The sequence below is a fragment of the Lepisma saccharinum genome, chromosome 11 (assembly GCF_977018435.1).
Source record: "Lepisma saccharinum chromosome 11, izLepSacc3.1, whole genome shotgun sequence".
Taxonomy (NCBI): Eukaryota; Metazoa; Arthropoda; class Insecta; order Zygentoma; family Lepismatidae; genus Lepisma; species Lepisma saccharinum.
The window spans coordinates 10,641,946-10,656,532 of NC_139239.1; the positions used below are offsets into that span (position 1 = coordinate 10,641,946).

Here is a 14,587-nt window from a genome sequence, read left to right on the forward strand (position 1 = left end):
CTACATATGGTGTATTTTTTAACAGTGCCAATGCCATTCTATTATTCTGTGTTGGAGAAAATATTATTTGGAAAGTTACCACTTTTGAGACTGTCTTAAGGCTCTGTCTTGCTGCCTTCCTGAACAGAGGATGGAAAAAAAATTATGGAAGTTTCAAGCTGAAGGTTGATCACGAAATGAGAACATACATGTGGACAGTGAGAGACTGGTATTATAAAATTTACATTACTACCTTGATGGGTAAATATAATTACAATAAAAATAAAAATGGCAACAATTTTTAGTGTACAATAATTTAATTTTATTTCTTAAATGTCTTCATTTATCACCTCATTTCATCTTCATCCTCATCACTAATATGACCTCTATTTTCAGGAATATGGTAAAGTCCAGCAAAAGCTTCCTGTAATGCTCGCATGCACGCTATATTAGACCTGTAGCCACCAGCTTCTTCAGCTAAAGTAGTTTCTCTCACATTGTTCATAAATCCCTTGTTTTTCACCTCTGTCCAGCCCGGAGGGAACGGACCATTAATAATAAGCTCTGGAGACTTGTAGGTGTACAGAGGCCCTTCATCAACCTTTGGCAAGAACACATAAGACTGTTGACTCTGACCAAACCTAATACCAGTAGAGAACTGCTTTGGAGTCTGTGCTACACTTTCAGCCTTCATTTCTTCACTTTCCTTTTGAATGGTGCTCGCATACGCCTGAACGATATTCTTAGCATCCCCTTCTTCTGCCATCAACTGATCTAGGAGTTCTTCCTTGTTTTTTATTTTCTTCTTCTTCTTTTCAGTTTCCTCCTTGAAAAAGAGCTTCTTCCGACACTCTTCGTGTGATCTCTCTTGTTCTAAGATTTCCTCTAATTCAAGTTCTTCTCTACTAAGCTTAGACTTATTTCTTAGGATCAGCTCCCTATTGTCTTTTTTGTACTGATCTATTTTCTTATTTGTGTTCAGGATATCTACACTGTAGGTCAGATTAAATATTATTGTCTCTACTTCTTCCAAATAATCATTATATTCTCGTAATGTACTGAAATCATCTTGCTTTTTGTTGAAGTCCTTCAGGATTCTTCTTCTAATATCGACTTCTCTTTCCACAGTGGAATCCTCGAACATTTTCTCTCGAAAATTTCCCCTGCGAAGAGGCATGCTGCATTCTGGACAAGCACCAGACCCTACAAAGATAGAACAGGCATTATGAACATATTCCAAAAATGCATAACATAGAGTAATGTTTCTTATTATGTGTAACAGAGCCAGAGTGGTTACTCTACATGCAAGAAGTCAACCCAATTTTAACACCACAAATATTCCAAATTTTAAGGCTGAAATTTTATGTATAGACAAATATCTCTCCTCTCTCTTATTTTGGAAAATTCATTAACTTTAATTCAATGTTGTCATACTTCTTTTGCTGGAATTTAATTTTACTTCATGATTATGATTACATTGTGTAATTGGAGCACAATAGTCTTCATGTGCTTCATAATAACAATTGAAGCTTCTTCTTGTATTACTTCGGTACAAGATGTGTTCAATTGATCATATGATAATAGTGCAATTATTTTCTTGTTCCTAACACTCCAGCGATTATTTCCATGTATATTGTTACAATGCCTTGTACTTCTGTCGGGGTGGGGGGCGAAACAGCCATTCTTTTCTTAAAAAAATTTGGAATTTTCAGTTTCCTCCCCCCTCCCTCCATATATAGGCCAAATGGGCATAAATTTTATATAGCCCAAATCTATGGTTCATTCCGAGTAAAACAATGTATCATTTGTCTGTCTACGGCAATTAGTGTCCGATCTACAGTCATTTTTATAAAACTCTGCATTTTGCTGAAAATTGGCTCGGACAGCAAGGGGGTTACATGCTAAAGAGGCTCGGGTGGCTAAAGGTTAAAACATCCAGAAAAATAATGGGAAAACACAACTGTGATAAACTGTGAACAAACTGTATTAAAGGATAATGAAAACATTGTGTTGTGTAGTATATTTGGATTATTTAATGGTCCATGGCATATAAAATAAATGAGATAAAAATGTGTTTATAGTTGTAACGTAATTCATTCCAACATAGGCACAACACTGCATTCACAAAATAATTTCCTTCATAAATTGAAGTTCAGAATAGAGTATTCACTAATAGTATTTACTCAAAATGTGCTGCATCTTGAAAAACATATACTTTAACATGCTTAAATTTGATTGATTGATTTGCTTTATTTCACTTAGCATCTTGTGCCTCTTTTGGCTAATTTGCAAAGATGATATGATGAAATTGATGAATGGACACACAAACATCCATGATGCCCAAGCCAGGATTCAAACATGGGACCATTGGCATCGTAGCACAATGTGCTAACCACTCCACCATGGGGGCCACCGCTTAAATTTGAGTATCGTTGCAGAGGGAAGAAAGTAACAAACCTGATTGATAAAATTAAGTATCACTGTAAAAAAGTTACAGTTCTTGCATCTTTTTTTCTGGCACTATTCAAATTGATTTGTTGTGTTGCTTGTTAATGTGTTCATCATAAAAACTACACAAAATTGTGTTATGTTCATAAACCATGATGCATCCAAGTATATATATATATATGGTTTATGACCGTAACAATTTTTATCTCTGGAGCAAGGCCGTGCATAGCATCAAAGAAGGAGAGGAAACTGAGTGGGCAGAGCGAAGCAGTACACGCTGCTGCAAAGGCTGGTAAGTGCAGTTGTTTACCCCCCCCCCCCCCTCCTCGCAATCCAGGTCTCTCTCACGTGTTCATTGGAGGAGCCATCTCGCGTTACTATTTGCTCAGACTTTTTGGCATTCACCTGCTCTAGAGATAAATGGGCCAGAGTATAAAGCAATACAAATTGAATGTTACGATACATTACTACCAGGGGGAAAATGTATTACATTTTTAAAACATATTTTTAAACATAATCTGAAAAAACTCAATAAAATCCAGTTTTGCCGGGGTTTTATCTATAAAAAAACCTGAAAACCCAGGCAAATGCCAACCCTGACAGAGTGGACTGCTCCCTGTGCCGCATCCAAGTTTGAATTTTAATAGTTGAGCCTTTCTTCAGGTCAAGATGGAAGGGTGAAGTGACTTGCCTGGAAAGATGATCTTTCGTTTGGGGTTCACCAGCAATAAGAGGATATCCTTTCTCGACAGGAGTGGTGAAGGATTAAACAATCTAACCTGAAGGAGGAGGAGGGGGGCATTGCTTCCTGCCTCCAGTTCGACAGGCACCACAGTCAATTTAGTTTGCACAACAATTTTCATTAAGAAATTTATTGAAGTAAAAATATTTTGATTAATTGGAATTTTTCTGTGTACAAAATGAAACATGCCAATGAAAATCAACACATATCAAATTAATTTAATGATATTTGCCACAAGAAATCTATCAGAGTCAGTCGATGTCAACTAATTTAAACCATGCGAGAGACCCGGGTTCGATCCCCGGCAGAGGAGAACTGGGATTTTTCCACCTGTTCAAGTGGCTCTGGTGCTTCATGGCATGGTGCAAAGCACAGGGAACACATTACTTTTTTTTTTATGATTATGTCATAATTTATTTATTAAAATTAAATTTAAAGGGTACAGATTAAGTAAGATATACAGTTAAAAAATTAGAAATCTATACACAAGAAAAATTCTTGGATCAGGTCATCAACTTTTAAAAAAACAAATTTACCGGGCAGCAGGCTCATGAATGTTGAGAACCACTGACCCAGAATGACATTGTCATGGAGACTGGTATTTGGTCCTCTGAGCAAAGCAATAGTGTGATAGGCCAGCCCAGCAGTTGGCATTGGATGCAGCATCATCTACAGGAACATTAGTATCCAGAACGAGGGGTGCCCACAGGGCCTGCATCATGGGAATTCTTGCAGGGGACAAAATGTTATAGTTAAGCAACCAATTCCATATATCTTCACACAAAAATGGGGGGGGGGGGTTGTTTGATTGACTTGTTATTGATTTTTAGTTATGGTTATTATGTACAGTTGTTCTACCTGCCTGTGGTGATCGCGGGGATGGGATTGAAATGAAACGCCACCTCTTTATGCCTTTAGAATCGGTTTGGAAAGGGAGAGGACGTGCTGTTCGCATTAATTCAAAGTTCATCAAGCAGACAAACTTTTAAAGAAAAAGGTTCAGGACACTAACAATTTTAAAAGTGGTGCAAAATTAGGAAATTATCAATAAGTTTGCTGCAACAACTTTGCAAAGTAAAATGTAAAATGTTACTTCAATCAATGTCAAAACTCAAAGTAATATACAATATACATTGCTTAAATATATCTGTATTATATTGTTCCGCAAATTTTGGCTGACCAAAAAAAAATGAGTACTTAATTCGGCATAATGGGGGGGAGGATTCTTCTTTTTGGGGGGAGTGCATCATAGGCCTTGGGGGGGATGGGCACCCCTGTCCAGAACGACAGCACACATAGAGGCTCAGGCTAAGATGACTGCATGGGAGGAGACCTGCCTGTGCCCCACTAACATGCTCATAAAAGGAGCTATCAATGGCACCAACAGCATGTCAACTGGGCTGATAAACAGTGGGGCCAATGTTTTGTTCACAGACAAGTAGCAATTCAGCCTTCATAATGCTAACAAGGAAAACACCACATCACGAAATTGTTCAGGACAATTACTAGGTTTAACTGAAGTCAGATACAGAGATGCGATGTTTGACACCTTATGTTCGTTTGTTTCCAGGTGCTGTGCACTCAAATTTCTCCTCATAGATGCCAATGCCCAGCCTCGTAGAGCACAGCTAGTTGATAACTTTCTGGATGTGAGGGTACTAAATGCATGACCAGGACTGCAGTTCTCTGGATTACAATCCCATCGAGTGTTTGTTTGAATTTGAATTTAAAATTTTGGGTGCATCAGCACTTAGGCTACTTTGAACCCGTCACATTATGCAGGGTCCAGCCCCTTACCATAACTAAAATAGCATAATTGTAGTGTCGTGTTACTAAAATATTAAAATATTCTGACTTTTGTTAAGAGCCAAGGCTGTAAAGGGGCACTCAGCACACACAAGGACAAAAAACAGGACAACACACACAAAATTATACTGGCCAGTCGGCAGAACCTCGTTCGTCTGCAAAATGCAGTCCAGGGTGTACATGAAAGTGAGGTTGACAATTGGGTGTACTATGTGGAAGGTTTCCCCTTACACCCCGAGCATGTTTGTGATGCTCCAAGGATACATGTTGCACACCAGCACCTACCAACAAACTCACCAGGAGCTGCACACCGCACTCTAAGAGGAAGAGAAGGAACTTCCACCAGAACTGTGTGGGACCTCTATTTGCAGCCATGTCTCAGTGGTGTCTGCCCTGCATTGCTGTCAGAGACGATCACACACTCTACTAAGGGGAAACTGTTAATTTATGTGTGATTATAGTTATATAACTATGGTTATAGTTTCTGTTCTTGTGAATAGTCTGTCAGGAATATGCTGTAATTTGCCCATGTTGTTGCATACAGACAATAATCTAACAATGACTGAGATACATGTCTGTCTATATGTATCTTGCATGTTTCTACTATTTTACTGTGTGTTGCTTTAATTTTGTGCACCAGTGTAGTTACTGATTGTTTTCAGTTTTACCGATTAGGACCATAAAATCAATTGTCCTTCCCTAATCTACAAGAGTATAAGTTACCTTTCAAGAAGAGCAGATCTACGCAGCTTTCGCATAGTGGATGTCCACAATTGTTCACCATAAGCTTCAGGGAGGGATTTCGATACTTTGTAGTTTTGCAACGAGGGCACACTTGATCATCCATTTTGAAATCTGTAAATATAAAACAAAATAGTCTCATCCACACAAAACATCTAATGATCTCATACATAATATTACCTACCACATTTTAAAAATAATAAATATGCACACATCAAAATGTTTTCCTCCCTTCTAAAATGCCTCCCCGATGGTGCAGTGGTAGTGTCGTCTCCTTGTAATCAAGGGGTCCCGGGTTCGATACCCGGTGGAGGCACATAGTGGTTCAGATCCCACTTTAAACTGTAGGTCCAGTCCCGATTAGCCTTACTGTGCATAAAGTGGACTTAAAACATCAAATCAAATCAATCCTCCCTTCTAAAAGAGGTAAGTTAGTTATTTAACAAGGAAAAGTGATACAGAAAAGCCACATAAGAATGAAGAAATTTTATTGTTATCATTTTTTCACCTGGCTTGTAATGGTATTAAAAACATTAAAATCCACCAGCCACACTCAAGCATTTATCAAAAATGTTCAAATGCAACATATTATAAGCATCCTGAACAATTAAAGGTACAAGATTATGAAAATGAGCAGTTGTTATACAATGCCAAGCTACCATCTAGGTTGTGAATACAGGAAGGAGAAATTTTTAGACTAGTTTAACATTGGTCATACCTTGTGTCAAAGAAATACCAGGAATTGTTCATTTAAAAAGCCCGTGTAAAAGGCATGAAAAATTTTATTTTGCTGTAAGTTGGTACCAATGTACCTAATTGTCACGTAGAGTTTTGGAGCAATCTGTCGACCAGTTTGTTTACAGATGTTGGTTAAGTTAGTCGACCTCAAGTGTGCTCTGCGATTTTTAATATGGCTAAAAATATCGAACAAAGAGTTTGCCTCAAATCTTCTGATACCAACAAAATTTCTTGTGCTGAATCATTGAAAATGTTGAAGGAGGCCTACGGTGAGTCAGCTTTATCGAAAGCATGAGCATACAAGTGGTACAAAGCATTCAAAGAACGACGAGAAGTGGTTGAAGACTTGCCTCTTTCCGGTCGACCTTCAACATCTTCAACTAATGAAAACATTGACAAAGTGAAGGAAATCGTGATGGAAAATCGTCATTCAAGCTTAAGGGAGATGGCTTGGGATCTGGACATGCCTCACAAATCCGTTAAATCCGTTCTCACCATTTCAGTTCATGTTTTAGGCATGTGACACGTTGCAGCAAGGCTTGATCCGAAGGAGCTCAATTTTATTCAAAATAAGAACCATAAACAGGTTGCTGAAGACAAGCTTGAACGAGCCAATTTGGACCCTACATTCATGAAATGCATCATAACGGATGATAAGACGTGGGTTTATGAGTGGACATGCAAACCAGGCAACAACCTTCGGAATGGACTTCGGTAACAAGCCGAAACCGAAAAAACCACGTCAAAAGTCGCTCAAAAATCAGTCGTGTTGATTGTTTTCTTTGACTATTGTGCCGGCCCCAGTGGCAGAGTAGTTAGCACATTGCGGTACGATGCCAGGGGTCCCAGGTTCGAATCCTGGCCTGGGCATGGATGTTTGTGAGTGTCCATTCATCAATTTCATCATATCATCACTCATTCCCACCTTCGCAAATTAGCCAAAAGTGGCACAAGAAGTGAAGTAAAATAAATAAAATTAGCCCTTTCAATTAACCCTTTGACTATCGTGGTGTTATCCACTCGGAATTCCTTCCGGAGGGGCAAACAAGTCAACAAACAATATTATCTAGGCGTTATGAGGCATTTGAGAGAGAATGTTTGCCGGATTTGTGGAAGAACAATTCTTGGATTTTGCACCACAATAATGCGCCGTCCTACACATTGATCATTGTATGCGAATTTTTGACCAAAACCTCAATGAATGTCATCGATCAAGCACTGTATTTGCCACATATGGCTCTGTGTGACTTTTTTTTGTTTCCAAAACTCAAATTACAACTTAGTGGAAGATGTTTTGAGTCCATTGAAGCCATAAAACAAAATTTTCAGGAGCTGAAGGCCATACTGGAAAGTGCCTATAAGAAGTGTTTCAATGACTGGATTTTTCATTTTCATTGGCATAAGTATATTTTCAAGGTGACAAAATAAATTTGTTATTTTCCTGTAGTTTAAGGTTATTATGAGTACAAGCATAAGAAAACAGTTTTTCATTGTGACGTTTCAGGAGAACACACGCTACCTTCATCAGACATTTATTTTCATTTTGATACAGTTATAACAATGGTTAGCAATTTTTTTTAAAACAAAAAGAATCCCTCATATAATGGATTTTGTCAATATTACATTGTTGTAATATAGCAACTTAACTATGAAAAAAAATGTTCATCACATTAAGCATTTGATTAAAAAGAGAAGAGTTTTAAAAAGATTGATGGGAACCATCGAGTTGAATGTCTGGGAAGCTTAGTTCATTGCTGAAGAACATTGGAATTAATTAAATAATGAAAATGCTAACATAGATCCAGTACGGAGTTTTCTTTTTACAAATGGAGTAAGCCACCATCTTTAAAATTTAATGTAACAGAAAACATCAAGAGACTTTGTGAAAACAATGACGACTTTGAATTACCTGATGATATTTGGGATTCATAATTTTAAATAAAAAATAATGTGATCAATTTTTTTTATCTGAAATAAAAATAAAACAGACTGCTTCTTTTCACAGTTAAGTTGCTATATTACAACAATGTAACATTGACAAAATCCGTTATATAATGGATTCTTTTTGTTTAAAAAAATGCTAACCATTGTTATAACTGTATCTTTAGTCAAAATGAAAATAAATGTCTGATGAAGGAAGCATGTGTTTTCCTGAAACATCACAACGAAAATCTGTTTTCTTATGCTTGTAATAACCGTAAACTACAGGAAAATAATTCTACAATGCAAGCAATGTGTACATACAAGAAAAAATAAATTTGGATGATTAAACCAATATTTGGAGCTTTATTGAACAATTCCTGATATTTATTTGACAGAGCAGTACATACAGATTATCTTATGAAAACTAAATTTTCGGTATGTTTAAAGAATCAATTAAAACAAGGCCACAGTTCTTGTTACTGGGGATAAAAATTGTAGAGGGAGAGATACAAAAATAGACTTCAAAATAATTTTAATAAATGAGTGTGAGAAGTTATAGCAGGTAAGACTGAAAAAAATATTTAAGAAATAGCTTTGGATTTTGCACAGCTGCTACATATTGCTTCTAAGCAATACTAATTTTCCCCTGAAGTAAAAATGTAAATCGTGTGTGGATAAAGAAAACAAAATCGGTGTTTATACATTGTAAAAAAAATATGTATATATATATGGAAGTTGTTTTCATTAAATCTGAGAAGTTAGTTTGTGGAGGAAATGAAAGTCATGTCAAATATGTAAAGAAATGTACATACTTACAAAATAGTTGACTGTTATCTATGTATAAATTCAAAATTGGTTTAGTGTCAAATATTCAGTCAGAAGAATGCAGTTGATATGCCAACAAGATTTATAATACAGCCACTTGCAGTAAGAATGTTCTAAATGGATCCTGTTATCTCTCACGTGTTGAAGTTGTAACTGACATCCTGAAAAGAAAATTGCTTGTTTTAGATCTTTGCAATTTATTCAGTATCTTACAAATTTTATAAAAATTTGCAAAACATACAAGGGGTGTCTGAAAAATGAAAGATAACATAAAAATTACAAATCCAATACAACAAAACTTAGAGGCTACAAAAAATTACAAGTAAATGTAACGTCACTCAAAGTACCAAATGTACACACTGAAGTTATCGGGTCTCCATGGGACAGTGATAAGACACTTCTAGGTTGTTGTAACAACCCCATTGAAGGTTAAGAGGATAGTTAAAACCCTGAAGTGCCCATGACTGTATCAGTGCATACAACATTTTTGACATTTCAAATACTTTCTTGCATATTATACTCTAACACTTTCATCTCTAAGAAATTGAAATACATCAATATTTCTTTTTACCTTTTTATAATTACTTTCATATGCATGTAGATGTAACCTACCATGTATCAAAATAATATATAATGTGTATTAATACAATTACCGGTATCTACTTTTTCAAGGCTAATCAGGACTGAGCCTACAGTTTAAAATGATCAGAACCACTGTGCCTCCAGTAAAGCAGGGTAAAGGCAGCCAGGCATGATACTGATCACATCACCTCCATATGCCTTCATGGCATGTGTGCCATACCTTACATTACCTTTTACAATGCAATGCTATACTTTCACCCGTAGAAAATGCTCATGCATGAAATTCCATTCTCAACAGACCTCTAAGGCATGCCAGAGCAGCTTTTCCATTGGGTGATGCAAGGTCAGAGCATCAAGTGCCATCACAGCTATTTTCTGGCTTTCGAGACCAGAGTCCACCACTTCCTGTTTTCAAGTAGCTCCACAATTGTCCTCACAATGCTGGGTCAACACTGAAATTTTGAGGGTTCCCACCGGGAATCAAACCCAATACCGCTCGCACCAAAAGCAAGAGTGCTAACCATTTGGCTCGTGCATGTAGGTGAGAGTAATAGATTTCTTCAAAATGGCTGACAAATGAGGTACGAAGAGTATCCCTATACCCAGTATATTACCATGTTAAATATTCTTTATCTCTGTAAATATCAGAAATTACACTTCAGTCTCCTAACATGCTTTGATACAACTCTCAAATTGTTTTAGGCTGGTTACACACAAACGTTTTCAGCAGTAAACAATCAAATGGTGAGCTAACATAATTAACTGGGGTGTCCAGAAAACTAAAAAAATCAGTGTGAATTGTCATATTATATATGGAGGCTCTTATGAAGGTCAACTTTAACCCAGAATAAATTTATTTCAAGCAATCAAAACTACAAGAAAAGTAGTCAGTACTGGATTTACAGCACCTCTGACCAAGACTCCTGGGTAAAACGTTTTCAGTAGCCTGTGTTCTGGTGATAGGGAAAGAGCTTACACATTGAAGAGTAAAGCTGACCAACGTACAGTAGCAAATTCCACAGCATCTATAATGTCTACCATATTATTTATTGAGGAAGTACAATAAATAGCAGAAGAACCGAGTATCTGTAGGACAATACACAAATAGCCCCTATCAACTTAACTTATGGAAACATGTAATTTTTATTGATGGGAACTAAGATATCTTTAAATAAGATAAGATTCATATTTTGTGTCAGCAAACATGAACTGAATTCAACTACTACTGTTCATCATTTAATTACTAAGATAGTACTTCAACCCTATAGGGTTGAAGACTACTTCTGTCAGTAATATACTTCATTTGTCAATGAAAACAAACCATATTTTGATTTTCTAAATAAAAACATGTTGGTAATGGCTGTAAAACTGGAACTGTGCAAACAATTTTTTTTCAAACATATGATGCAAGATGCAAGACTTTTCACTGCTGATGTCATTCCCAAAGGAACCGCTCAATGTGTTTAATGTAATAAACTGCAATATTATTAAAATAAACATTACAATCAGGTGCAACTCACATAAAAACAACTTGAAATAGATATTTGAGGAAGAACTAGAACTTACTTCACCATAAATGAGTGCTACCATGGACAATTCAGTGTTATAAAATTCCTTCATTAATATGAATGTCAGATTGTGTCAAATTAAATAATAGTGTAAGGTAAGAATTTACAATACCAGAAGTATCTCCAATTGCTTTCAAATTCGGCATACCCACTAATGTTGGCCTCGTAATCACGAATCTGCAGTTAAAATTTGGTTGTCACGTCTAGAAATTTCAAAATAACCTTGTCAATTACCGCTATGATTCTCCATACACTAAAGTGGAAACCGTGTTTTCTGATATGAAGACACCTTTCTCTCTGCACAACAGTCTTGCTACCTTGTGTTGTGTCATAACACAACATTGCTCAAGTGTTGTGCAATAACTGAGACCCTTTGCATTGAGAAAATGGCATCTTGCGTAAAGGTGGAAAACATGTTTGCCCCACGAAACCATTCACGGTAAGGTTAGGTTAGGCAAGCATAGTTAAAATTAAGGGTCATCATAAACATAGTTTTGAAACGCTAATCATTACAAAAAAAAATTAGTTGTTTTCTTCATAAATCAGGGGTGCTCCGTTCACAGACCCCTTTTTGCGACTTATTTTGCAATTTCTAGACATGACCGCCAAACTTTAACTGCAGATTCGTGATTACGAGGCCAAAATTAGTGAGTATGACAAATTTGAAAGCAATTGAAGATACTTCTGGTATTGTAAATTCGCTCCCAGTGTAATCCTTGTGCCAGGAATAAGTGTCCTTACCCCTTCCCTCTACCTGCCAAAACCACAGCACATGCCATGGTTGACAGTCAAAAGTGTTGCCCCATCATTTTCCACTCTTCTCGTCTATCAGCAACCAGCCATCCTCTGGGTATTGTCACTGCTCAAGAGAGCAAGGGAAGAACATCCACTAACGCCACACTCTCCCCATATTGTTTGGTGTGTGTGGGGGTGGAGGGGTGGCAAGATGCTTGGCAACTCTGAACTAGCATCTGTTTGTCGGTGTGTAACACACCGCTAGATTTACGGCTGTGGTATTATTTCCAATTGGGAGAACGGAGGATGTTTAAGAAGGTCGAATAAAGTAGATATCTAAGAAAAAAGAATGTATGAATACATTTTGCACCTTGATTAAGCTCCATTTTTTGCAAATTGTACAAGTTTCTCATTGGTGTAATTTTCAGAAGTGTAAATAACTGACTGAAAAGCGCCATTGTATTCACATTTACTGTATCTTGTGATGTTGATTACCAGGGTGTAGTTACTGCAAGAACACTACTTTAAATAGAAAATTCTAGGTGTACAGATTCTTTTTATACTTGAAATAGAATTGTTGTGAAAGTGCAAAGGTTTATTACAAAGAAAAGACACAAATATATTTTATTGAATTGGATCAGCTTGTTTAATGATTTTTCGAAAGTCATTACAGTATTAGGAAGCTTGGAGAAACTAATTAGTACAACAAAAAGCTTCACAAAGAGTTAGGTTGCCGGATAAATTATGATTTGAAATGTGGCTTATGCAAGCAGGCATTTTTGGTTTCTGGTGAATGTGGTCCTCCTGTGCAGATTTTTCAAGCGAAGCTCGAAGGGCGTGTCATGCTCGAAATCAGATATTGCGTGATCAAGTGTTTAAAGCATTTAGGAACATGGTTTTAATGCTACAAGCACTAAAGCTACCCACCTAACCTAACAACGAAAGGACTTAAGGATACTTTAGTGTGTGCAGTCAGAATCCAAGATGACAGTAAACGCTGCTCGCAAAGTGTGTTATTTATGGAGCAAATTTACAATACCGGAAGTATCTTCAATTGCTTTCAAATTCGGCATACTCACTAATTTTGGAATCTTAATCACGAATCTGCAGTTAAAATTTGGTGGTCACATCTAGAAATTGCAAAATAAGTCTCAAAAATTGGGTCCATGAAGGGAGTAAACACCCTTGATTTATAAAGAAAACAACTGTTTTTTGCAATGATTAGGGTTTTAAAACTATGTTTATGATGACCCTTAATTTTAACTATGCTTGCCTAACCTAACCTTACCGTGAATGGTTCGTGGGGCAAAGATGTTTTTCACCTTTACGCAAGATGCCACTCTCTCACATGCAAATCAACGCTCTCACTTATTGCACAACACTTGAGCAACGTTGGTAGCAAGACCGTTGTGCAGAACGGAAGACGTCTTCATATCAGAAAACATGGTTTCCATGTTAGTGTATGGATGGAGAATCATAGCGGTAATTGACAAGGTTATTTTGCAATTTCTAGACGTAACCGTCAATTTTTAACTGCAGATTCGGGATTATGAGGCCAAAATTAGTGAGTATACCGAATTTGAAAGCAATTTGAGATACTTCTGGTATTGTAAATTCATGCCTTATTTATAAGGAATAATTAAAAATCGAACCATGTACAAAATGTCTATGCACCATGATGAATTCGGATTAAACAATCGGTACTTGGGCCCTTGTTTTCTGGCAAATCTGCAAAAATAACTATTACGATTTGACGTTACTATGAGAGTGCAAGGAGTGAAAAGCAGTTCACATAATCACCTAAATATCTCCATTTTCGCGGAGATTAAATACAAAACTAATTACATTTGTATATTGTTCGTCAAAAAAGAAACAACATACCATGAAACTTATACGTAGTGTAAAATTTCTTAACGTTAACAAATATTTCAAACATTTACCCCGCAATGCAAGCACAGAATAAGAAGCAAGCAACTTGTTATAATCTGTGAGCAAAATTCTCCAGCTCTGCTGTTGCACAGACTACAACGCGCCGTAAGTTGTTTTGTTTACTTTCCTAGTAACACCAACTTGGAACACAGTCCTTTCTTTTCTTCAGTCATGGACATGGGGAATCAGTGCGAAGGGATGGTGGAATAACCGCGTAAGGGATTAAGCGCGGTAGAGCACAACCGCGAAACATAACGCAGGATTCAACGCGAGAGGAACAAGAGCGAAACGGAATAAACGCGAAGAAACAAGCTCAAAAAGATTAACCGCGAAACGGAATAAACGCGAAGGAATAAGCGCGAAAGGAATAACCGCGAAACGAAAATTCAAAACAGGAATAAGCGCGAAAGGAACAACCACGAAACGGATTAATCGCGAAACCAAAATTGAAACATAGGAGTAACAGCGAAACGGATAAATTGCGAAACCAAAATTGAACACCGGAATAAGCGCGAAAGAAACAACCGTGAAACGGAATAAACGCGAAGGAACAAGCGCGAAAAATTAACCG

The 14,587-nt window shown here is 36.9% G+C and overlaps 1 protein-coding gene across 3 annotated transcripts; it reads right to left on the reverse strand.

The window, feature by feature from the left end:
* Nucleotides 1–275: 275 nt before the first annotated feature.
* On the reverse strand, nucleotides 276–14,129 carry Mat1 (CDK-activating kinase assembly factor). Of its 3 annotated transcripts, none has more exons than XM_083131671.1 (4): nucleotides 14,028–14,129; nucleotides 9,190–9,363; nucleotides 5,699–5,830; nucleotides 276–1,182 (listed from the first exon to the last, which is right to left on the reverse strand). In XM_083131671.1, exons 3-4 carry the CDS (start codon nucleotides 5,820–5,822, stop codon nucleotides 326–328), a joined length of 981 nt encoding a protein of 326 aa, XP_082987797.1. In that variant the 5' UTR covers nucleotides 5,823–5,830; nucleotides 9,190–9,363; nucleotides 14,028–14,129; the 3' UTR covers nucleotides 276–325. The 3 variants fall into 3 exon arrangements, with proteins under 3 accessions (XP_082987797.1, XP_082987796.1, XP_082987795.1); XM_083131670.1 differs by having other exon boundaries at nucleotides 9,194–9,363; nucleotides 13,969–14,127; XM_083131669.1 differs by having other exon boundaries at nucleotides 13,969–14,127.
* Nucleotides 14,130–14,587: the final 458 nt, after the last annotated feature.